Consider the following 25,519-nt stretch of genomic DNA (forward strand, 5'->3'; position numbering starts at 1 on the left):
CTTGAATGCTATAAGTTTTAACACCACTAAGCATTACAATTTTAAATATAAAAAAAATTATACTTAACAAAGAGATGGAAACAACATCATCTTAACAAAACTAGACCTAACTTTGAAGTTCTCCATATACTCTTGGTTTAAACATTAACCAACATTACCAACAATAAAAAGAATGAATCTTCAACAGACATTCTTCCAGCAGAGCTAAAATGTGGATTATTTCACCAGTGCAAGTACAGCTTTTGTTTAAGAGAATGAAAAGTTCAAGTTTAAGCATCGGGTTATAGTCATTAAAACACACAAGAAAGCCGTTCTTCAGACATTCAATAGACACAACTCCTCTGTCGCATATATATTGCTTTAAAAATTAAAGAAAACAATGAACAAAGTGCATGCTTGTCCTCGAAACAAAATCAATAAATAAGCATTGATGCAAAAATTCTAGATTCCGTTTTAAAATTGGACAAAATATACTAAAACAACCTACAGAAGTCTTTCATGTTCACCTGTTGAGAGGTTAGGACCATATTACTGTCCTATTGCACTCAGCTTGGTTGTGCTTTGGTCATCAGCTGTTTCTTTATGAAGCATCCTACCAGTATTTGAGGGCGTTTTTGAAAATCGTTGAGAACTTCATGGGAACTGATCACCTGGTCCCCCTTCAGGCGATCCAATAAGGTTACGCAAACAACAGCCGCTTCATCCAGAAAGAAAAGATGGAGTTGTGAAAGTCAGATTTAGATTATCTTCAAATTAATGTTTTTTTTTATTTCTTACCTCGAAGACCACTTAGCTTGCACATTGCAGAGAAAACTGATGATTCCATTTCAATGTTGCAGACTCCTGCCTCCTTGGCTTTGATGAGGTAGTCTCGCTTGTCCTTTTCAGAGTAGGAGCAGAAGGCACCATCCAAACGGGCCTGCCCTGAGTTTGAGTGGGTAAAGGAGACACAAAATAAGTTTTCAAATGAAGGAAGTCTTGAAACATCTTCCAGCCCATTCTACACATTCTCACTCCCAACTTGTTCCCAACGGGTTAGGAAATAAAAGGTGGGAACCATGCCCTCAGTAGGGTACAAATCCGTCTCCTAAAGGTCGAGGACCCCTGATTAGTGTATGCATTTTTTCCCTGTCTGTGGCACGGTACCAAACGACCATCAGACCGGTAACAGTTCGCAGCCCGGAGGTTCGGGACCCTGGATTTATTGGGAACAGCCAGCACATCAAAAATCGACAAGTTGGGTACGCCCATACGTCCATATATGACGAGTTGGGAGTGAGAATGCGTTGGCCCTTTAGTAACCCTGAATGCGCACCTTCATAGAAGTCCAGTGTGCACATGGTGTTTCCAATCACCGTCTCAAACTGGCCCAGCTCTTTGCTGCACTGCAACAGCTCCTCAGCCAGGCTTTGGTCCAGATCCGTGTTGCGCAGCACCGTTTTTCCCAGTATCACCTGCTCAAACTTCGGCTCGAAGGTGGCATCCACAGACTGTCTGGTAACAACAACCGTGCCAGGTTCGAGCCCTTAAAACAAAAATACCCAGTAGAGTGATGGGAAATCATAGCTGCTTTGGAGATATTGTAAATAAATCAAACAGGTTCCCTACCAATCCCTCCTGATGTTCCAATTCGAAAAATTGTAACATCTTTGCAGTGAGCGTGATAGAGAAGCTTTATCAGCTCATGCAGCATTATAGCAATCGACGGGATTCCCATTCCATGCTGCAAAAGAAATAATATATATAACTTTAAAGAGCTGTGGAGAGAAAAGACAGTCCCATATCAACAAATGTCATAATTCTATTCATACATACGCTGACAGAGAGGACAGGTCCCACTTTGTACATGGCATAGCGATCAGTTCCCGCGCAGATGTTTGGATACTCTGATTTGGGATCTTCCATTGCAAGCTCAGCAGCAATATACTCCGTGAAGGCTTTCATCCTCCAGGGGCTGCCTCCAACACACACGAACTGAAAGAAGACTTACAAAGTCAAAACAAACTTTCAGCAATCATAGAATGGGAAAAAACTACCAAATATATTGTCTTGCTGTCAGTGCACACTCATTCCGTCCTTATTGTAATAACTGTGTTATACCACATTCTATGAAGACCAGACACCTAATGTTTAGTGATAATGAGGTCGTGTTTTGAATATAATGACCTTAACATCCCCGAACATTGCTGGGAGATCATGGGTTTCAGTTCCAAGGCTGAAGTGGTAGAGGATGTCATCTTTCAAAGACTCCAGATGTGGATTGTGCACACATACAGGGCTGAAACAAAATATATAAATATGTATATTTTCAGTGTTCCCATTGCTTTTTTTTATTATGATGATGCCATATTTAGGCAAACTTTAAAAACATGTGTGACATATAGTTTCTGCAGAGTGGCAGCAAATCATCAGAAGTTCACCTCTAAATTGTGGGCAGGACCGATTGTGCAAAGTAAGCCTGCCACTACTTCCTGTTATCCCTCTGTTTACATGCTCTCCCACCAGTTTCTCCAAGGTAACATAGCTGGTACAACAAAAATGGTGAGAAATACAAGAACTAAGCAGCTGTTTTGAGCCATGATACCAGCTCTGACAAGGAAAATACAATATTAACAATAATTCCAGTTCATGTAAAGTAGCCTGGTATCTGTCCAGTAAAATGATCATTTCTCCAAGAGCATGTTAATGAATGTACTTGCTGAAGAAAAGGTCATGTCCTGCTCTCTGCTCACTCCCACATTTCCTTATGGCTCTTGTGAAAGAACAGATGAGGCTACAACAACCGATAAGACCAACTTCCTGTTTTGAGAGTGTTTCTTACGTGCTGAATGAAGAGTTTTGCTGGTTCTTCAGTGGATCCATCTGCCTGGAGGAAGGGTTAAAATGAATGTTAACGAAGGTCAAGCCAGAAGCGGCAGAATGGCACCTGCCGTTACAGCAGCGGCTGATAAGAGATCACAAGTCATCATCGAGTAAAATTCAATTCTTACAGCAAAGTATTAATCCCTACAACACTGCATTTGATATAAATCAGCCAATACAATATGTCTATCTCAGAGTGCAGACAGAGACGAACAGTTTAATAATTCTGTTAAATGAAGCTATTAAACTTCTGAGTCAAACTTCCATCGACAGCAATGAATTCAAACCTGCTTTTATAATAATCCCCTTCTCTGCCCGTCTCTTGAATTTGGATGGAGGAATTTCGCGTTCAACATCTGATTGTAACTGTTGTAACAATAAACGCCGGCCCAGTGTGACGTCACGACCGAAGCACCCTGCTCATTGGCCCGCTGTCGCGCATGGATAGGTGCGCGCACTATTTTTTCGGTCTATGGCTGACATCCGTCTTAAAAACATAGCTTAAATTTTTGTAACCAGTTTTAATAGAAAATGTAAATAAAAACACATGTATACAGATGCCTTTGATAATTAACTTTCTGAACAGAAAAATACTGGTAATATGGGCCGTAGAAGTCTCTTTATGGGGATTATTTTTTTTTTAAAAATCATTAATTTCTATCAGTAAAAAATGTGTTCTGAAATAGAAAATATTTTAAAAAAATATAACATTATCAGAATAAAATACATGTTTATGTGCAGCAATGGGGAAGAAAACAGTGCATGTAGTCTTTATTGATGTTAGATATTTAGTCCAAGTTCACATCAATTTCATATCACTAGCTAGCATGTTGCTAAAACATTAGCTAAATACCAAATTAGCCTAAAAGACCCCAGTAGAGGTAAAAACAAAGTACATGTAGTCTTTATTTGTGTTAATAATTAGTCCTAGTTCACAAGAAACCATCAACTTCATGTTGCTGAAATATTAGCTAAGTATCAAATTAGCCTAAAAAACTCAGAGGATAAAAACACAGTGCAAGTCATCTCTATTTATGTTCAATAATTAGTTGTAGCTCACAAGAAAACATCATTTTCAAACAAGGTTTTTTATATATTTTCTTTTATTTGTGTGCAAACAAATAATCACTTTCTTATAAGAAGTAAACTTAACTTTTTTTTCAGGAATCTGTAACACTATATCAATTTTAAATCAAATAATTTTCATCTCCATAATCTCCTTGAGATATACATATAGGCACTTGCTGTTTAGAATGGAACTTTTAAACAACACACACAAGTTTTTTTTAAGACAAAGGAAATAAAAGTTAACAAAATAAATACTTGAACAGCATGCAAACTTAAATATGTTAAATTAAAAAAGAAAGAGAAAGAAAAACACCACTCAACATACAAACATAACTGACAATATTTCCTATAAAGGCTTCTTTTGGAGAGTTCTCACAACCTGAAAAGAGAGAAAAAAATTGAGGTTAGAACATTTTTTAAAACATTCCTCAACTGCAACACACAGTATAAGAAAAAATGTTCCTGAACTAACTTCACCCGGAAATCTGTGGCCACTTGGATGCTTAGTGAGAGCAAACATTCAAAGCTTTCACAGGGCAGAGGGGATGGGAGAGACAATGACTTTGCAAACAATGACATCCACAGTGACAAGCACTTTTTCGTTTTCTCTCAGTCAGGTTGCTGTTGTCAGTCTCTTTTTAAACATGTGTGGCTTTCTACTAAACTAACAGCAACTGGATGTTGTGGTTGCGTTATGAGCTAACAAGCATGTTGGTGTGTTTCTGTTTGCAACACTTTAACCAAGTGAGACTAAACCAAGAGTATTTTTTCTATTACTATCAACAAGTTGGGGAAACAACAAACTGTGAAAAGTTATCACTAATAGTGTACAGCAATATGCATTACTATAAAACTCATACTGAACAGGCATAATGGTTCAAATCCATATTCTCTGCCCGTTTATCATTCTAGATTTTTAAACTTAATTTTAGAAATACAGCAAATATATATATTTTTAGCATGTTTTGCCAAAAAGTTTTTTTTTAGAAAACATTTAAAGTAAATTAGATCAGTGTCTTTGTTTTTGTAATTCTTGCAAGTTTGTGAGCTACACTATATTATCGCAGAAGTAAATTGTATTAAATACTAATAAAAGAGAGATCTATATTCCCTCTAGAAACTTTTGTAAATTGCTAAATTTAGAAGTCAAACTCAGTCATACTTGATGTACGTGAGGTCATCCTCACATGTACACTTGATCACCACTGCCTTGCACCTCACCAAGCCTGAGTTGCCCTGGATCTCTCTGTCAAAGTAATAAAAAAAGCATTGTTAATCCAAAACAATAGTTCAATGCTTCAGCCCCCAATACTTAAAAATATTAAAATAAATAAAAGTAAAAGAAATTACAAACTTACTGCTTGAGAAAGTACTATGGGATTCTCTGGCAAGAATGGTGGTTTAATCTTTGCCTCGGGGCAGCTGGCCAGACCCATTAAAAACTCCCTTGAGTAGGAAATTCTACCTATAAATATACACAAAACACAAATGTATTGAGTAAAAATAAAAATTCTACGGTAAAAGATAGTTTGCATATTTGGAGTCCTACCTTTTTTCTGCTCATGGAGACTGACATTGCTGTAAAGTTGCTCTACATCAACTTTTGTCTAAAGTAAAAATAAATAATTAAAAAAAGGTAAGGGAAGGACTGTTTTAAATACAAGTAAATAAGACACTATAAAGAATCTTACCTCTTGAATAAACTGTCCCTGGTCACATGCAGCTGCTGTTATTTGCAGGTCTAAATTGAGTGATAGCTTTTATTATGCATGCCATAATGAAAATATCTTAATTGGATCAGCTGTACTTGTGGGACTTACCACAATCACCGTAAGAGCAGCGACGCAGGGGTCTCGTCGGCTGCAAGTGTTTATGAATCATCCTTCTCCTTGATACCTCCATTCTGATGTCAATAAAGTTTGAAAATTTTGACTAGTTCATCGGGATGTACCACTTTCATGATGAGCAGGTGTTAGTACGAATAAACACTATTTATCAGATAGATTAAGTGTTTTTAAATCAATCTCGTCCATAAAACTCGCTAATTTATATTAGATATAATTTTGCTAACCCTTAACAAAACACAACTGATAACTAGTTGTTGGATTTTCTTTTGCGCAGATATATACACAAAATGTGAGCTTTTTTTTTAGTAAAATTACACGTCATGAAAAAGTAGGCCATCCATCAGTTTTACAATTAGATTAATATTTCACACTTTTTCTGGATTTATATGAGGAATTTAAACCGAATATGACTACATTGTCGTTACAAGCAAAGCCGTTTCAATAAACGGTTTAAGTTAAAATTTCTAATATATTTAATTAAGCCTTAACTTTATGGTTACCCTAAAAAAAAAAATAACAGAAAATGTTCATTAAAATACGAAAACATGGCCGTATTTACCTTCACATCAAACTCTCTCCGCGTGGTTGAATCAGCTCAGAGGCGACATGCAGTTCACAACTTCCTGTCCGAATTGAAGCTTTCACAATAAAAGCGCCTCCGCATTTTTTTTAAAAGCGAAGTTGCATATTACGTTTATTTTGTCATTACCATGCAGACTTCATGTGATTTTTATGGATAAAATTGTTTTTATCAACACTGTGCTTTATCAGTTGATCTCAAGCCCACCGCGTCTCCCTAAACACACCTGGTTGAGGAAATACATCAAGTGCAACTTATTTAATGAGATCTGAGGAACTGGTAAACAGATTTTATTTTTAAGATTAAATACCACAAAACATGAAAGGCATACTTGTACTTTAAATTTTGTCATACAATAGTTTACCTCATTTCCTCAAGAAAGAACTATTGTAAATCTTCTAGTTTCTATTTAATTATTAAGAATTAATGGTGTACCATCTCTGCTTAAACCTGGTAGCTTAATTGAGAACATGGTGATTCCATATAGTTCATCAATGATGTACATTTAAAGAAATTAATCTTTTTTGTAATCAAACTTGTTTTTATATTTCTTTAAAAACATTTCTTTTTTGGCTTTTTACCACATCTTTTTTAAACACACCTCAAACTTCTATTTTCAATGTCCATTTTATTTGTATTTCTGACCCCTCAGATATCCCCTTAATAGCATAACTGGTAAATTAAGAGTCAGTGTGAAGATTTTTATTTAAAAAAACAACTCATTTTTAAGGAACACCTTCCACAAAAAAGTCCAAAGATGCACAGAAATTCGTAAATGGATGGGAAGCGAGGCGATTACAAAATTGGGAAACATTTACTCAAACATTACATAGCATGAACTAAAAATAAAATCAACTTTTCACATTATTGTAAAAAAAAAAAAAAAAAGAAAACAAAAAGGCAAAATAAATTTACTTCCCACCACAAATGAACAGACTAAAAAATGTGCTTTTTTTTTTAAGTATTAGTCAAACAAGAAGAGCCACGGGCATGCTCTTTTAGAAGACAATATTGTCCTACAGAAGTATGAGCTCAATCTTTCTCGGTCCAATTGGTCGTCCATTTAATTCCCGAAGAGCAGTTAAGGCCTCCTGGCGAGACTCAAACACCAACGTGGCAGAGCCTTTAGGTTTTCCACCCTGGTCATACTGAAGTGAGACAGATCCAGGTATGATACGGTATCCATAACAGAAGTCATAGATTTCTTCACTCTTGATCTGGAAGGGCAAGTTGACCAACTGCACACACGTGGGACCATCAAAGTGCTGCACAGGGGAGCCAAAACTACCATGGGCTCCATTACCCCAGTCTCGTGACGGCCGAGGTTTCACAGCAGGTGGTTCGTAATCACTGCCTCTGTGCATGTGGCTCTGCGCATTCCCTTGAGGCAAAATACCATCCCTGGGATTCCTAAAGTCAGAGTACAAAGCGTTATCTGGGCGAAAAGATGGTTCGCTGCTCCTGCTGCGCCTGCCTGGGTACCACTCCTCCCTTGATGGCGGTTCTTGTCGCATTTGTGGCTCAGTTGTCAGCTGCTTCATTTGAAAACGTGAAATGCACTTCAGGATGACTTCAGACCCAAGAAACCTTTGCCCGTTAAGACAGAGCGCTTCCATGGCCGCTGCCTCAGACTCAAAAAGGACCACAGCCTGTCCAACACCAGCACCTTTAGGGCCATGAAGCACCGACACTCTGCTCTCTGAGACGTTAAACCCATGAAAGAAGTCCATTATTTCAACTTTTCTGACATCAAATGGAAGGTTTCTCACAAACACGCAGGCTTTTTCAGACTCATAGGAATCCCTGGGGTGTGATGGAGGTCTCTCTTGATAGCTCTGGTTGTTTTCAGGAGGTCTTACAGCCGTATTCTGTGACTGCAGAAGAGACAACATGTTCTCTCTGGAGATGGGTTGGACGTTCACCCATCGGTTGTAAAGCAGTTTTTTCTCATTGCTTATGGCGTCGCTGTAGTCGTGGAAACTCTTGAACAGCACAAACGCAGATCTTGTCCTTTTCCCCTCACCATCAGTTAAGTACAAGATCTGGTCATTGTCGAGCTTTGCGTTGCGAAACATTTGCTTTATATCGTCTTTTTCCATACCGTAGGACAGGTTGTCCAACAGAACGCAGTACTCTTCTTCCGAAGCGAGCGCATGCCGTTGCATCATGGGGGATCGTGAGCGTGCATGCTGTGGGGTTCTTTGACTGTGATCAGGCATTCTCCCTCTTTCAAAATTATCGTCCATGTTGACACCCATCGGCATTCTACCAGTCGCACGATACCACTCGTTGACCGTTGTTGTGCAGACCTCCACATACCTCGTCCCGATGTATTCCCTATTCCTTTTCAAGCCTTCCAGTGCGTCTTCCACTGATACGAACCGGACAAAGGCTTTTCCGTTGTTTTGCCCTCTGTGGTTCTTCAGCAACACAATCTCATCTGTCTCTAAACCCTTGAAAAACTCGCAGATTTCATTTTCGGTCACAGAGAACGGCAGTCCATTTAGAAACACCACAAAATATCTTTCTGTGTCCATGTCCCTTTTACGGTCAATGGGAGGACTAAATTCTGTGCGACCACTTGACCTCCGGTCCACTTTAGGATCAGCAGATCTCCCTGCATATGGTTCATTTGCCTCATTTTGCCTCTTCTGATCCAGCTCAACGATTTGTGTTGTTCTTTCAAGCACATTCTGCATCTCCGTTTTACTACTCAGCAGCAGGGTCACAGGTGAGCCCCTAATGACACCCCCTGAGCGTGTCATGGCTCTTCTTGCATCTTCATCTGAAGCGAAAATTATGAACGCTTCCTCTTGCTCCCCACCAATTATATGGACCCCTCCATCTGGAATTTTGAGGCCAGTGAAGAACTTTCGAATATCCTCGGAACCTGCGGTGACTCTCAGTCCCTGTAAACGGATGACGACTGCCATGCTGAGGCACAAACAACCCGGACCTGTAGACAAGAGGGTACAGAACAACATTATTTCCCACAGAGCAGCGTGACCTCTGCATCAATTCCCAAACATTCCAATACACTGCCATTAAACCTGAGAAGTAATGGGAAAATATGGATACCAATTTAAATGTAATCAAGACTACAGGGAGCACCTGTAGAAACACAAAAGACAGCAAAATGAGAAAGTCAGGGTTGAACTGCAACAGCTAAAAATGCCTCTTTAAATGCCTCTTTAAACCTAAGAAAACCTGAAAATACAGCATGCAATCTACTGCTTATGCTGCATCAACGCAAAGGTAAGAAACTTTGTCCATCTGAAATCCTGCGTAAGCAAAAGGAGACAGTTTTGATCCATCTTCAGTCCAGTCCTCAAACATATCTTGAAAAACAAAGCCAGTCGACTTTTTACAATGTTTCCACCCACACAAACACTATTTTACAGCCAGACACTGGTTTTATGGGGGCCAAAGCAGCAACTCAGAAACCTCAAGGTGAGACCCACAAAGCACAGCAACCACAACTACTTAGGGCTGGGCGATATGGGAATTTTCATATTGCGATATAGTTTTTTTCATTTTGTGCGATAACGATATTAAAAACGATATAAATCAAATAATCAAAGTAATCTTTATTGCAAAGAGCATTAGGACTTCAGATATTTACACCTTAACCCCCCCCCAATTAAATGTTAGTTAGTTCAAATTAAACTTTCATTATTTTTTGTATTAACTGTAGTATTGAAACTAACTGTAAGGAACATTTAAATATTTCTAATAAATATTGTACATATACATAATGTACACAATAGTTAAACCATAACAGTGGTATGTTTTCAATAGGCTGTACAGAATTTCTGATTTATTTTAATCTGACTGCAGCACATACACGTTCCTTTCAAATTAAAATTAAGTCTTAAAAACATTGTTCTAAAGCAGCAAATATATTGCAGTTATTTTTATATTATTTTCTAATTTCTTCTGAACATAAACTATAGGTACTGCTGTGCAGCAGAAGATAATAAAATGTAAACTTAAACTAAACAGTTCTGATAATAGATTTAATCATCATTTCACTCAGTCATCTGACATGTGTACATGTTGGAGGATTGATCAAACACATAAGATCTCTTCATTTAGTGTCATGTCAGGAGTCGTTAAAAACAAGTTTATTTTACTATTATTAGATCACCTCATTAAGAAATGAGCCTAAACGGCACAAATGTAACTAACAAATTCATTTTTGATACACAATAAAACAACAAATTATTCTAATTCGAAGCTCTATACAAAAGCTTTGGTTAATATTTTAACAAAACCCTCAAACTCATCTCAACTCCACAGCCACAGCACAGGCTGTTAGGAGCATGCGCAGTCTCTCCTTCTCTCCTCTTTCAGCCCCGCGTGACACGTGACGCGCGGAAATAGACAGACTGTCTCCTTTTTCCTTTTTCACGGAGGTTCTCCTCTAAATCGGGTGTTTAAACTCTTGATTTTAAAGCGTGTCTTCTCTCCCTCACACACTGTGGATCTGTCGGTAACAAACAGCTGCAGAAGAATAATCCAGTCGGACCGAACCATTTTCAATGTAGATTAGGGGTCCGGTGACGACGTTTCCAAAACAAAATATATAAACATCGTTACCTTGACATTAAAAATAAAAGTATTTGCGATTATATATTGGTTATTGGTTTACTGAAATAATGTTTTCTGTTGTGTCCTTTTGTCATCATTCGGGGCCTCCGTGCCCCCCTTCTCAGTCTGGGCTCCTAGAATCAGCCGCTCCGTAAGAAGAAGAAGTGCGACTCTTCCGGGGGTTTCTCCCGTGTTCATTTAAAACGAAAGTTTATCGCAGGAGACTCATTTCACTATCGAAAAAAAGTAATATCGCAATAACGATAATTATCGTTTTATCGCCCAGCCCTACAACTACTATACAAGTGCTCTTTTCAAACTAAGAAACAACAGAGCCTTCATTAAACATTCCATTTACAACATAGATTCAAAATAAGGGGATTTGAATTAAAGCCCATATATATATGAATAGAACTATAAACTCAACACAAATTCCACTAATTTTAGCTAATGTTGGGTTGCAAGTTCCTTTTGTTGAAACACTATACATTTGCACTAAAAAAGCATTCTCTAAAGAAAGCAACTCAAATTCAGAACTTTTAAACGCAACATTCCATCCAGTTTTTAAGTTCCAATAAGATTTTTTTCTAAAAAATATGACATCACAATTCATTTAGAAATATCCTTTTCGGTGTAATCTCATCCCATGTTCTTTAACAGCATACCCAAAACAGTAGAATAGGGTGGATATTGAAGCACTGACAAATATCAAACTTTTGCAGCATGCGAGTTTGTTAATATTCAAACCTATATGGAACATATGAATAATAATAATGCTCTTCCTTTCCTTTTAAATTCTGCCATTTCTCTGAAAATGATCTTAAAACTATGAGACAATTCCAAACACAACAAGCTAATTTAAGTGAATTCACAAGGAATAAAACAATGTCCACTACACTTCTGACATAAACAGACCGAAAACGAAATCTAAAACTCAAACAAACAAAACGAAAGTTAAAACAAACAACAAAAAAATCTCCTTTCCATGTTAACAGTTTTCTTTTATGCAAGTTGAGGACTTCTTGCTCCACGCTGAAAAGTTTGCAATGGGTCCTTCCAAATATCAGGTCTAATCCAAATCCCATGTTTAGTTCTAAAATGACTGGGAAATAAAAATGGAAGGGTTTCTCCTATGTATTCTTGAAGTGGTTTAGATTCTCCAGAGGGTTTCCAGAGTGTTCCATTCCCTATAATCGCCAGGATAAGTGATGTTTTTGAAAAAAGAGGGGGGAAAAAACAATGAATTCACTGTGTTTTCCAGGACTTCACACCAACATCAAATGGGATTCCTTTTTTGTGTGTGTTCCTTAAACCAATACGATCATAACAACCTTGTTCTCCACATGCCATAAAAAATACGGTAACTACTGTACTTTAGTTCCACACTCTTCCTGTAACACCAGCCAAACCTGTTTTTACTTTAAGATTGACTGTCTGATATGCAAATCAATCGCTATGGATTATAATAACCACTGAACCGTGAGTTTTATAGCAATATTCCCGAGTGGTTTTTCATTAAGTGCTCCGTGTATCTGTGAATAGCAAAGACAAGGTGAATCAAAGGAAACAACCACTTCACCGTTATCCGCGTATCTGTTCTCACACCACGAAACCTATATACAGCAACAACAGCAATGCGTTTTAAACGCCACGCACTAGTTATCTACTATTGCTGGAAACGTGAACTACACTGGGGGGAAATGCTTGTAATATAATGTAGCCGAAAACGCGCGTGTTGTAGCTTCCGTGTTAGCTTATCTGACATGACAAAGACCAAACCCGCCACTCTCTTTAAATAATAATACCTTAAGCATACACACCTAACTAACAACCACACTTACGCAAACAACAAGAAAAGACTCCCGATCAAAATCAAGAGGAAAGCCGATAACTCTTGAAGTGTTCCGATATAATAAACAGCGGCCTTGTGGTCGATGTCTTGCATGAAACGAGTCTCCTCTCCACTTCCGTGTTTTTCAACAAACGTCAGAAAAATGCGCTGCTGCCACCTAGTGTCCCGGAATGTAAATGCTCTTGACCTTAAAAGGGGTCATCGAATTTATATCGTTATTTGTTTGTTTTATGTTTAAAATGAGTGTATAAACAGGCTATTTTCTATAAATATTAATCCTTGTTTATTTATTCATTATTTAAACAAAAGCAGTTAGAGACTTAACATTTAGATTAAGTTTTCTTTTTTCTTTCTATTTGACAATTAAGTTTTTAGTTTAGCTTTTACATATTCACAGATTCAATATAATCTAATTATTTAATTAATTCAACTGTTATTTTGTTGTTACAAAGCTCTAATGTAAAGAAAAAAAATAGGCCCATTCGTGTATTCTTTTAATAAATAACTTTAACTTATACATTAACAGAGATAAACACTTTAAGGCCTACCAATATTTTTCTGCCCTAAAACACAACTTATGAAGCATGTTTTCGGACAGTAGGAGGAAGCTGGATTCCCTGGTTAAAAGCCACGCATGGACAGAACATGCAAGCTCCACACAGAAAGGTCCCCCATTGGTGTTTGTTTCAAGTCCCCCAGCCAGGACTTCAACCGATGACCTTCTTGCTGTGAGGCAAGAGCACTAACCTCTGCAACATCATGCAGCTCTAAAATAATATAAATTTTTATTTAATTTTCATGCTAACGACATGATATACTGACAGATTTTAAACTGAACTTTAATCTTGAGAGTCACTGAACTCAGTTAACTGTTATAGGCCTATACTTGAGATTTTTCTATAAAGTAACAAAACTAATAATACATAAATAAAAAATACAGATTAAGTGGTTTCCAAATGTCATTTGCGTACAAACTCCAAAGCAACAGTTATGAGAGCCATAAAAAAAGCAATACTTTATTTTTTAGTATAAATAAGCTTGAACGGAATAGCATGGGATCAATAAAAAAGTCTCAAGTTAACAGGCTGCATTGAGGCTTATAAATAGCAACAGGAAATACAAATACAAATCAAAAATATGTAAAATATTCTGAAAATAACTGAAGGTAAATCAATGACTGTTGAAGCAAAGTAAACATATAATAAGGTGATCAAACCCATGACATGTATACAGCAATGCAGAAAATTGGGGTTTTGTACAATTCTAAATCTAAAATAAAGTGTATGGAGTAAGGATATTATATACTAATGATTTTTGCACCGTTTATAAACTGTGGATACCCATCTACAGCTGTATATATTTTTGCTTCAGTGATCTCAGATAAAATAAATGCTGTGTAAGTTTGGGTTCTGTCCCAGTTGATGCATGTCATCGGTCCGCAGTGCTGTTGGGGTTCGCGCCAGCTGTGATCCCACATCATGTGACGTTCCGATCACAGCAGCTACAGCTCGTGGCGCAGTGAGGGATCCGTGTTCTCAACAAAAGGCAATTCAGTGACAAGTTCTAAAATAATCCCTACGAATAAGCGTGTTTGCCGAATGGTTGGCAAAAGCAGGACTTCCGTTATTTGGTTTTTATGACAAATAATGCTTTTTTTCCATCCACTTTTTCTTGAACTCTTGCTAACTATGTGAGCACATGCTAGTACCCACACTGACCCACGCTGGAAGCTGGGGCGCAGCAGCCGCACTGGAGCTTCTGAGCCGACGATCATTTCCGACAGATCCGTATGGATTTGACGTCGACATACGCTGGTGCTTGATGTTTTTTCACGGGCCCGATTGAAGCATATCTGGAGAATGGGGGGACCTTGTGACCTAAAAAAGTTCACAGAGTGAGTACACGAGAAACCGATGATGGTTAATCGAGGGGGTTTGGGATGATAACTGCACAACAAAACATCAGCAGTTAGCATGCTAGCAAAGCCGGCTGTGCAGACCTCAATATAGAGGTCTCTTATCTGAAAAATATATAGTTTAGGCTACAATTACTTAACTTTTTCGTGCATTTTCACAGTTCAGAGTTGTGTCATTGGAGAATACTATTGTTTACTCTGACGTAACACTTAGTTCGCACAAATAAATCGACGGCGTTAGCCTAAATTGCTAACGTAGTGCGATAACTAGCTTAGCGCTAGCTCGTGAATGTAGGAACCTGTTCTTCCGTCAAAACAAACGATTTCTTAAACACACACTGCCGCCGAAAAACACTTTAAACACCATACTAGTCATTTTAATTATTTTAAAAGTGTGTGTTTTGAGTTATATGCCAGTAAACCCTTGTTTAAAGGTACGCCTCCTGAGACCTCTCTGTGCTAATACTTTGAATAAGTCCTGCTTCTGAACTTTATTTTTATGCATTCCAAGAGACATAAATTCGTATAGTTTATCGTTATACTCCACACACAGTATGCACGGACTTGGTAGGTAGTGCTAATATATCAAATAAACCATTTAAATACTGGCTTTAAATGACGTTCTTGAGTTCGTTTCCACGCAGAGAACATCATTCTTTAAAAGGCCATGTTTTGACCGCATCAGTTCCTCCCCCCACACAGGCCATTAATGTAAGTTCCACTCAGGAGTGTTTATTGTTGTAGCATTTTCTCTTTTTTTGGTCCTGGATTTTTCTTTGTCCAAACAATCACGTTGCCTTCAAATCATAAGCTCGATCTTGATATTTCTGATTAGGCGATTCGTGTTTTTTGTTCGTCATTACTTCATCTAACCCCCGCGTGCGTTTGAGTATAAATAATGTAAGAAAATGCAACTTTTTTTCGCTTTCTTCTTAATTACAGCAACCCATACTACAATAAAACTGAGCCAGTCTATGTTACACTGTTAACTTTTCTATCACTCATAAGGTTTCTATATTCCCTTTGACCCTTTTGTTAAAGTGTAACCAAAGTAAAGCTTTATGTTAGTTTTTAAATGTTAGAAATCACTATTCTTTTCAAATGAAGTCGAGTATTTTTCAGTCTAAGTCATTAGGTAGCTGAATATTTTTTGTGTAACCACACAAATTTGGTTTTAGAATGAAAAGCTGAATGTGCCAATATTTTTGGAGTTAGATTAATGAAAATATTGCTGTTTATGTTTAATAAGTATTTTGTAAGTGTTACAAATCTGGCTGCATAATTGTGTATGGGTTAGCATTTTTGCCTCACAGCGAGAAGGCCCTGATTCAAATCCCAGCTGGGTCCTTTCTGTGTGCATGTTCTCCTCGTGCATGAGTGGGTTTTCTCCAGGCACTCCAGCTTCCTCCCACGGTCCAAAAATATGCATCATAGGTCAATCATGACTATAAATTGTCCCTTAAATGTGTGTGGTTGAATGTCTCTGTAGAGCGCTGCAATGGACCAGCAAAGTAGGCTGTACCTAGCTTTCACCCAACAGTGTCTGGGATAGGCTCCAGCAACCCCATGACCTCAAAAGGAATTAATAGGGTTTTGAAAATGAATATAGGATGTATTGTTGGTGAACAAGTTCTTTAAAAAAATCAAAGTACAACTATTCTCTTGAAGACAAAAGAATGACTCAAATTGAACATTTTGGACGACAATAATTTAACTCTATTGCTATGGGTAAACGATTGGTTGTGGCAGAGCATCACTAGCATTCTTTCGTAATGAAAACTTATATATAAATGTATCGTTACCATTTTATATGTTAAGTTGCACATAAGTTGACTGTTTTTCTTTTTTGTCAGGTGTGACGTAACTTGGGGGAGCTCATTTCTCTGATTTGGATTATTCTTGGCCAGGAGACTCTTCAGGCTTCCTATTCCTTGACGAGTTTCTCAATGGACAGTGTGGCCAAGTCAGAGCTCAGGTATTAGAAAGCACCTTAACTGTAGGGCTGCCACGATTCTCAGTTTAAAGCCGAATTGTATGTTACACCATTCTGGGGAAAATAAATTGTTGCATTACGTTACACCAGGCTTAGTATGAGCCAGCTTAAAGGTTTTTATTCATTGTTACCGGTACTTGCTTATTAGTAAATAAAAAAAAAATCATTTTTCTGAATTTTTCGTTTGTTGTTTTGTAATACTCAAATCATACGCTAAACCGAAACAAAACTATGACCCAAAAATTGAGGTTTGAACGGAATTGTGGAGAAAGTGAATTGTTGCATCCCTACTTAATGGTGTGATTATTAACTATGATGCTTTAACTAAAGTTTATTTAGCTAAAGTGTTTTTGCCTTAAATGCATCTTGAAGTCTAAAAGCTTTCCAAGTCTAAACATTTTTCATTACATAATTGCTTTAAAATGATTTTACTTTTTTTTTCCAAATTAGTTAAATAATTTAAAGTAAATGTTTCACTGTAAGACGTATTTTTTTTTACTTTACAGACTACACACCTTTTTGAATTTTTTCCTTTTTACAAAACGCCTTTAGTAAGCAAAATATTGAAAACCGTTTTTCTTCTTCCTCTAAAGAGATGAGACTCCTCTTTAAACCGATGCGATAACAGTGTTTATCATATTACGCCCAGGGCGGTTTCTTTTTCCTGTTCACTCTCTGTCATTGCAGCTTTTTGTGGAACAAGGAAGAGCAGTTGATCCTGCCCTCTTGTAATGATACATAGAAAACAAGGCAGGGAGGAGTTGCTTTTAGGCATACTTTCTGACGCAGCACAACTTTTAAAGTCCCCCTCTGATGAAAATCATGTTTTTTTTTTTTTTAGTTTTTGGCATGTATGTGTGGCATTTTTCTTATGAAAGAGAAAAAATGTAAAAAGAAATAATTTCGCTTTTGCATTTCCGAGTATTTCTCCTTTAAAATCGCCATTCAATCAAACTGTTGCAGAAACGCTCCATTTGAATTAATAAAAAGCTGAAAATATATTTTATTGTTGTATATCGTGATATATATATCGTTATCGTGATATAAAATATTTTATATCGTGATATAAATGTTTTCCATATCGCCCAGCACTACAATGTAGTTTCATTAAATATAAAATATTGCAGTCGTCTATATAACTCCCGGAAGATGTTGCTATTGGCCAAATGAATCCAGTGCAATAATAATTTGATTTCTATATTTTACTATTTTACCTGTAAAGTGTTGTTTAGAAAGGCGAAGAATGATAAATTCACTTTAAATTAAGTAGTAAAGGAAGATTCTCTCCATATAAAGATTTTTGTGGTCTTTAAAAAAAATGAGGATTTATGTAGAAAAACTTACTCTTCTCAAACAACAGATAAAAATATCTTATTTTTTAAAATTTTTTAGAAAGTTGCCTTTCCTTTCTTTTTTGTGCAAAAGTACATCCCAAACACTTGATATTCTCTTTTCCAAAGTCCACAATGTTGAAACATTTTAGGGTTTGTGTCTTACAATTTGGTGAGTTAGAAGATTGTAATACATGATTGTCGAAGCAAAAAACATATAGTGAAATGTTTGAACTTTCTTTTTCTATTTTAAATTAATCACTTAAAAAGAATTCCACCAAATTATTTGATTGATGCATGTGCCATTAAATACAAAAAAATGCTGTTTGATAAAGCAAGTTTTTTTTTTTTGTGACTGAAGGAAATACTTCTATTATGCTCGACTTTAGCCAATCATCATCGAAAATGCTTGTACAGTGCAAGATGCACAATATTTATTTAAAAGTTTTTAGTCGCCACTTCTCATATTTAAGGCTTGGTAAAATAATCCTAAACACAAGATAAATGGTGAAGGTGGGATTTTTTTTTTTTTTTTTGGATTGAGAATTTAGAAACAACCATAAACACCCGTCAACAAGTTGTTGCTTTGTGTTGAAGGTAAATAGATCATTTGTCTAAGTTTCTTTGACATCAGTTTATTAAGACTTTCCATTAAATAGATTTTAAGAAGAAATTGGTGTTTCTTGTTTTTATTCCAGGTCAACTGTTCAATGCCCTGCTATTAACTAGGCAGAAGTGAAACTTTCTTATAGTTGCATTTTTGGAAGAAAATCCTTCAAACATAAAAGTGTTATTCTTTTGTCATTCTTTCTTTTTTCCCCATTTTTTCAGTTGTATTGAAGTGAAGGAAAAAATATTTCCGGTTTCTTGATTGCACTAACTTTTGTTTACATACATTTCCATAAATGTCAGATTATTTTGTGGATAGTTTAAATGTGAGGACTTCTATGAATAATGAGCATTCAAAATATATGTAAAAAAGCATTTAAGTAATGATCAGAATTGGATTTTTCATTGAGATCTTCTGTGTTGTTTCCCAACTTTCCTAATTAACTAGATGCTTTATAAATTTGTCAAGTATCTGGTCTTTTAAACTGGTTTTCAACTTTACTGTCTTTGTTTTCTTTGTTCTCTTATGACCACAGAGAGGAAGGGAGTGGTGCTTCGGTGAGTTAACTTGATAAAGCTAGTGAGTGTAAAATCTTTCTCTTTTTTCTTTTTACCATTTTTACATTTTTTTTAACATTTCTAAAAAAAAAAAAATCATTGTCAATTTTTTTACATTTGTTTTTTTATGTTTTATAGGTTAAAGTGGAAGGCCTGTCCAAGTCAGCTTTAATTAAGAGTTTGTCTCCCAGAGTCATTCTGTCCAACCACTTCTTGCCAAAAGGGACCAAGATGAGGGTAAATTTAGAAGACCAGGGTCGTCAGAAAGTGTCCTTCAGCTTCGCACAGACAAAGAAGCCTTTGCAAAGTCCGCTCTTCATCCCTGCCAGTAATGATACGCCTGTCACCGAACCTCAAGGTGCCTTGTCGCAGTCGAGCTCAGAAAAAGCAGGGAAAAGTACAGATGGCAAAGCTGAGCAAAAGCAGACGATTTTGGTGCCAACATCTGTAGCAGAGATAACTTCTCCCACATCAGTCTCTGGCTCCACCAGACTAAAAACAAACTTGGCAAAGATGCACTTCAAGAAACAAATTCTGAATGTGTCTGCATCTGTAGAGAAACCAGCGTCTGTTACATCAGAAGAGCTGCACACGTCAGAACTGCCGAAGTCGTCAAGCAAAGGTGTAGCCGACTTTCCAGTGCCGCAGCCTCAGAATGCTGATAGTCTCTCGGAAAATGTGCTGACAGAACTTTTGGAGACAAAAGAAAGCCCCATCTCCAAGAAGCCAGCGGCTTCTCAAGGAAAAGACGGTGACAGTTCCAGCAGTACTGATCGGGAAAATGTTTACAAAAGGGTAACCAGGTCACAATTGGATAGTGCTCCCCATGCCTCAGAAACTGATGGAGAGTCAGCTCATGTGTCTTCCAGGCGTCAATCGGCAGATTCAAAAAGCAAAACTAACTCAGACAGCAGAGACAAAGTTAAAAAGTCTTCCTCAAGTTCACATGTCGGGGAAAGAGAAAAAAGTTCCTCTAAGCGATCAGAGAATCATGAAAGGTCTTCTAGTTACTCTAGGTCGGACCGCGACTCGAGAAACACATCCTCACGCTCATCACGATCAGAGAAAGATCGAAGAAGGTCCAGGTCTAGATCCCGATCTCGATCGAGAGGGCCTCGGACAAGTTCATCTTACTCCAGATCAGAGAGATACAGAAGTGACAGAGGATCTCGCTCTGAAAGGTCGTACTATCACGAATCTGATCGGCGATCGCACAGGAGTTCTCCCCGCAGAGAGAGAAGACTTTCTCGTTCTCGTCAAGACAGAACACGAGAGAGTTCTCACTCTGACGAGGACCATAGGAGAACAAGAACAACAGACTCGACTAGGTCATCCCACCACTTAAACTCCCACAAAGAGTCCAAATCCTCATCCTCTTCCAAGTCTGACAAATCCTCTAAATCTGTGGATTCTTCTCAGTCCTCCGAATTTGACAAAAGATCACAATCATCAAAGTCTGAAAGGACTTCAAAGAGATCAGACTCTGATTCTCAACGCAAGTACTCTCCAGTTTCAGATTTGTCATACCGAAAATCCAGCAGTCATTATAAGTCAGAGACTAATGATAATGCATCTCATACACAATCGAAGACACATGAAAAACACCATAAAAGCAGCTCCAGTGACTCTGAAGGAAAACTACACCCCACTGAGAAAAGTAATGCCACTTCAGAGAAATGTAAAGAATCTGAAAAAGAACGCAAAAGGTCAGAGTCAAAAGATATGGCCCCCTCTAAATCTCCTGTGAAATCCTCTGAATATGACCGCCAACCAAATGGCACAAATGCGCTGTCATCAACAACCATCTCAGAAACTTGTCCTCAAAGTGAAAAGGTGAGATCCGATCTTCAACCTGAAAGTAACACGCACAGTAATGAGAATACTAACGAAATAGCTGAATCTACTGACACAGTACTTCAAGAATCGCTTTCAAGGTGCGATCAAGAAGAACAATCTGAACTTGAAATAGCTATAACTGCATGTGAAAGCCTGAATCCTGAAGGTGTCTCTTTAGATGATTTGTACACTGTGAAGGACAGCTTCTCCTCTAACGACCAATCACATCCAAATAATGATGCAGCTGGACTTGACTTGTGCAAGAGTGAGGAGAGTATCGTGTGCAAACAAGAAGAAAATGTTTTAGATCTCTATTCAAAGTCCTCTCCTCATGAACCTGCCACACAGGATGTTAAGCAAAGCACTAAATTGGAGATTAATGAACCAAATGAAGTGTTGGCACTGGAGAACCAAGCAGCTAAAAGAGAGACACTTGAATCTGATCCACCATGTCTTACAAATGAAAGTCAGCAGGTGCAGGCACAGCCAAACGTTGATGCTGCGAAAAAGGTTAGTTGTTCCTCCAGAAAGTCTAGGTGGGATATTGTTGGGCAGGACATTTTTGAAAATGATAACTCACAAAGAGCAGGTTATGAAGAGAGTAATCCTGTTGTCCAAAGTTCCAGATTTTCTAACCATGTTTGTCAAGATTCTGAAATTCAACAAGCGCTTGCTACACAATTCACACTGACCAACCAAGGGGAGATTTCTGAACAGCAAGTCGGTTCAGACACCATGATCTATAAATACAAAGACCAAAGTGAGCCTTCACAAGCAAGCACCACCACCAGTTATCACTGTGACGTAAAGCTCACTGCTCCTCAAACACCAACAAACTCAAACGAACCCTTGCACATCCTGGACAAGCAACCAATCATCTCGGGTTTGAACACACAAAGCTGGAACGGCGAAAGCCAAGAAAACGATCCCAAGGAAAGCACAGAGAAAACCAAGATGAGTAAACGAGCGCCAGCCAGGCAGGATGCTTTAGGAAAACAGAGCGAAGGAAGTGACAGCGACAACTCTGAGTATGACTCTGATTGTGAGAAGGCTATAAAACAGTTGCACTCTGTTGTAGTGGTGCCAAAGAACTCTTCTCTGACAAAAGATGCAAAGCATAGAGAGATGTCTCCATGCCATGCTGAAAATCTGTCAACCCTGTCCACTTCATGTCTACCAGCCTGTGGGAATCTCTACGAAGTCCCAAATCAAATTTACTCCAAACAAACACAACCCTCAGGACAGAGCGGTTCGAGTGATTCTCTCATCAGCAGTGTGTCGTGTCAGTCCCAGAGCAATACAATCGATAGCACCAGTCACTCAGAGGGGGCCAGTTTCATGAGCACCCAGCCTTTTATGGCTGGGAATGACAGTTCCCACGGACAAGCCTCAAATTCTATCCAAACTTCAGATATTTTCAAAAAGTTTGGACAAGAGCTCAAACAACGTCACATAACTAGCCAAGAACAACAGATGTTTTCCTACTACCAGCGTGAAGATCGTTCTACTGCTGACAGTATTAATGACAAGCACGCCTTCCCTCTTGGTTGGGACTATTCCCAGTCAGAACAGCCAACTAGTACATGTCAGCAGCCCGATAGCAGCCATGGGTCTTTGTTAACAAACACTAAGCTGACAGGAGCAGCATCCATTGGTCCAGAACCCAGACATGCTGTTGCTTCCTGCACACAACAGCCCCCAAGCATGCAGGCCATCAAGAAACCCTACCTCCATGAGCATTATCAGGAAACTTCCAATGAAATCCATCCTGACTCTCTCACTAATGACCATGATGACTACAGTGAGGATAAACTGTCATCGAGTCAGGCAGCTTCACTAAACACTCCAGGTTCATCAAGCTTTGTGCAAGCCCATGAAATAAGCAGCAACAGCAGAGGCTCTGTGGCGCCCGACCTTTCCAGAGATGACACCTTCAGGCCTCACAGGGGCAGAGGCCCTCCAAAGAAGAGGCGTCCTGAAGTGGAGTCGGACTCGGACAACGAGGCGGAAGTGGGACCCTCGAGCAAAAGGGAGCGTCTGAGGGACGGGGAAGTCTCCAAGGAGACTGTTGTAAAAACTGAGACGCATCGGCCACCACTCAGTTTGCGAGACTTTCAAGATGCCCAAAAATGGAAAGACTTTGCCAGATCTAAAAAGATGCCCCCCTACTTTGACCTGATTGAAGAGAACCTGTACTTGACTGAGCGGTAAGTTATGAGCCAGATCAACAAAATCTTTTGTGAAGTGCAAGTACATTTTTACATTTTTATGTCATTTCAGAAAGAAGAGCAAATCTCATAGAGACATCAAGAGGATGCAGTGCGAGTGTCCACTTCTGTCCCGAGAGGAGCGCAGCAAAGGAGTGATGGCATGTGGAGAAGACTGTTTGAACAGGCTGCTGATGATTGAATGGTACTATGTTTATGTTTCAGAAAATCTTGTGGAAAATTTTAGATATTAAAGTATTAAATAGTCATTTTTCAATTGCTTTGTGAAAAATGATATTTTCATGTCTTAACATCCCCTTTGGTTGTGAATTTTCTCTAAAGCTCATCACGGTGCTTGAATGGAGCATACTGCTCTAACCGCCGGTTCCAAAAGAAGCAGCACGCAGACTTTGAGGTCATCCTTACAGATGACAAGGGCTGGGGACTGCGCGCAGCTAAAGACATGCCTCCGTACGTCTTTCCAGTTTGTCATTGTTTATTCAGAATGAGTGAATAGTCTAAAGACGTGTACTCTCTGTATTGTGAATCAGAGAAGTTCTTAATAAGAATACCTTGTTTTAGTAAGTGAAAAGATTTTCTCAAACACTAATCCAAACTCTGTTTTTTTATAATTGATTTTTAGTTGTTTATGTTTTGGTTGATGACATAACATTCAGGTTTAATGCATTCTAGGAACACTTTTGTCCTCGAATATTGCGGCGAGGTGCTGGACCACAAAGAGTTTAAAACAAGAGTGAAAGAATATGCTCGCAATAAAAACATCCACTACTACTTTATGTCTTTAAAAAACAATGAGGTGAGTGATGGTCTAATGCTATATAAGATACCTTTTTCTGTTGAATTCATTTGCAGCTGGTAAAAACGCTTTGTGTTTTATCCCCTCAGATCATTGATGCAACGTTGAAGGGGAACTGCTCTCGGTTTATGAACCACAGCTGTGAGCCCAACTGTGAGACCCAAAAGGTACAAAGGCAAAATTGTGCTTTGTGTTATTGTTTAGAAAGCTGCTTGATGCTGGGACATTTTTTTGATTTTTCAGTGGACTGTTAATGGCCAGCTTCGGGTTGGGTTCTTCACCACAAAAACGGTCGCTGCAGGAACTGAGCTGACGTTTGACTACCAGTTTCAGAGATATGGGTATGGACTCTCCACATTGCCATCAAAACTGCAACTGAATAGATCTTTTCCGCTCGCTTTTTGCATTGTTCGTCGACGGTTTACCATTCAGCAAATGCATCGTTTTTAGTCGGACATTTTTGATGAATGGGTTGTTTTATGTGATTTTCACAGGAAAGAAGCGCAGAAATGCTTCTGCGGAGCGCCCAGCTGCAGAGGCTTCCTCGGCGGGGAGAACAGAGTCAGTGTTCGAGCAGCTGGGGGGAAGATGAAGAAAGACCGCAATCGAAAGAGCGCCCTCACCACGGTCAGTTGCTTTAGTGATATCTTAGTGTTGCTGTGACATCGACTTGAAAGAGCGTTTCATTGAAGAGCAGTTGTTTGTTTGGAAGAGGAGAAATTGATGTCACCACAGGGAGAAGTTTTGTGGCTTCATAACACATTAGATTAAAAAAAGCACTGATAAAAACTTGATTTCAGCTGGGCATGTTCCTACACTTTGTTCATTTCAAATAATATTCTTCACTGAAGTATAACGTTCACTGAATCATGAAAAGAGTTCAAAATTACCAGATGTAATAATTGTTTTTTCAGCTTTTTCATTGTTTTTTTAAGCAAAATGTTGGTTTGGGGCAACAAAACAAACAATATCACTTTATTATTAATAATGTATGAAAACTTATGTAATCGTGCTATATATACAGTTCCTGCATAGAATGAAATGAATACATTTCAGTCATCACAGCATTAGATTTATGACTCATCTTGTATAACTGTTGCCCTCAGAGGCTGTCAGTCACTGCACTTCATGAATACAAGGAAATCTTTACCTTTTAATCCTCCTTGACAGGTGGATGAAGAGCTGGAGGCCTTACTGGAGAACGGAGAAGGCCTGTGTGATGAGAAGCAGGTGGTTTCTCTCTGCAGACTGATGGTTCGAGTGGAAACGATGGAGCAGAAACTCATTTGTCTCAAGCTCATACAGGTTTGATAAGAGGAGTTTGGACTTTGAAGCTGTAATTTTTTCATTTGATATATATTTTGATGATTTCTTTTCTAGAATACTCAAAACCCATCATGCCTGAAACAGTTCCTGGATCATCATGGCTTGTCTCTGCTGTGGATTTTCATGGT

The 25,519-nt window shown here is 38.3% G+C and overlaps 3 protein-coding genes across 9 annotated transcripts in view; 1 reads left to right on the plus strand and 2 right to left on the minus strand.

The window, feature by feature from the left end:
* Positions 1-6: 6 nt before the first annotated feature.
* On the minus strand, positions 7-3,284 carry upp1 (uridine phosphorylase 1). Of its 4 annotated transcripts, XM_024266906.2 has the most exons (9): positions 3,150-3,259; positions 2,822-2,866; positions 2,421-2,524; positions 2,167-2,278; positions 1,816-1,974; positions 1,609-1,723; positions 1,316-1,525; positions 778-924; positions 7-697 (listed from the first exon to the last, which is right to left on the minus strand). In XM_024266906.2, the coding sequence occupies exons 4-9, from the start codon at positions 2,182-2,184 to the stop codon at positions 546-548; spliced, it is 801 nt and encodes a 266-aa protein (XP_024122674.1). In that variant the 5' UTR covers positions 2,185-2,278; positions 2,421-2,524; positions 2,822-2,866; positions 3,150-3,259; the 3' UTR covers positions 7-545. The 4 variants fall into 4 exon arrangements, with proteins under 4 accessions (XP_024122674.1, XP_024122672.1, XP_024122673.1 ...); XM_024266904.2 differs by lacking the exon at positions 2,421-2,524 and having other exon boundaries at positions 3,150-3,284; XM_024266905.2 differs by lacking the exon at positions 2,421-2,524 and having other exon boundaries at positions 2,822-2,862; positions 3,150-3,263.
* Positions 3,285-3,943: 659 nt separating this feature from the next.
* Positions 3,944-12,932, minus strand: LOC112143582 (RNA-binding protein 12B). Of its 4 annotated transcripts, XM_024267652.1 has the most exons (7): positions 6,337-6,496; positions 5,751-5,833; positions 5,622-5,671; positions 5,480-5,537; positions 5,289-5,395; positions 5,118-5,176; positions 3,944-4,309 (listed from the first exon to the last, which is right to left on the minus strand). In XM_024267652.1, the coding sequence occupies exons 2-7, from the start codon at positions 5,830-5,832 to the stop codon at positions 4,303-4,305; spliced, it is 363 nt and encodes a 120-aa protein (XP_024123420.1). In that variant the 5' UTR covers position 5,833; positions 6,337-6,496; the 3' UTR covers positions 3,944-4,302. The 4 variants fall into 4 exon arrangements, with proteins under 4 accessions (XP_024123420.1, XP_036071811.1, XP_024123418.1 ...); XM_036215918.1 differs by lacking the exons at positions 3,944-4,309; positions 5,118-5,176; positions 5,289-5,395; positions 5,480-5,537 and adding an exon at positions 12,789-12,932 and having other exon boundaries at positions 6,337-9,313; XM_024267650.2 differs by lacking the exons at positions 3,944-4,309; positions 5,118-5,176; positions 5,289-5,395; positions 5,480-5,537 and adding an exon at positions 12,768-12,920 and having other exon boundaries at positions 6,337-9,313.
* A 1,312-nt stretch (positions 12,933-14,244) lies between these two features.
* Positions 14,245-25,519, plus strand: part of setd2 (SET domain containing 2, histone lysine methyltransferase) — a gene marked incomplete in the record, with an annotated part of 18,920 nt that continues 7,645 nt past the window's right edge. The window contains 11 exon segments of the mRNA XM_024268215.2: positions 14,245-14,693; positions 16,568-16,689; positions 19,184-19,205; positions 19,344-23,248; positions 23,322-23,453; positions 23,591-23,719; positions 23,942-24,065; positions 24,155-24,232; positions 24,309-24,406; positions 24,560-24,692; positions 25,236-25,370. Coding sequence (XP_024123983.1) covers positions 16,661-16,689; positions 19,184-19,205; positions 19,344-23,248; positions 23,322-23,453; positions 23,591-23,719; positions 23,942-24,065; positions 24,155-24,232; positions 24,309-24,406; positions 24,560-24,692; positions 25,236-25,370 — 4,785 coding nt within the window.

This window comes from Oryzias melastigma, linkage group LG16 (genome assembly GCF_002922805.2).
Source record: "Oryzias melastigma strain HK-1 linkage group LG16, ASM292280v2, whole genome shotgun sequence".
Taxonomy (NCBI): Eukaryota; Metazoa; Chordata; class Actinopteri; order Beloniformes; family Adrianichthyidae; genus Oryzias; species Oryzias melastigma.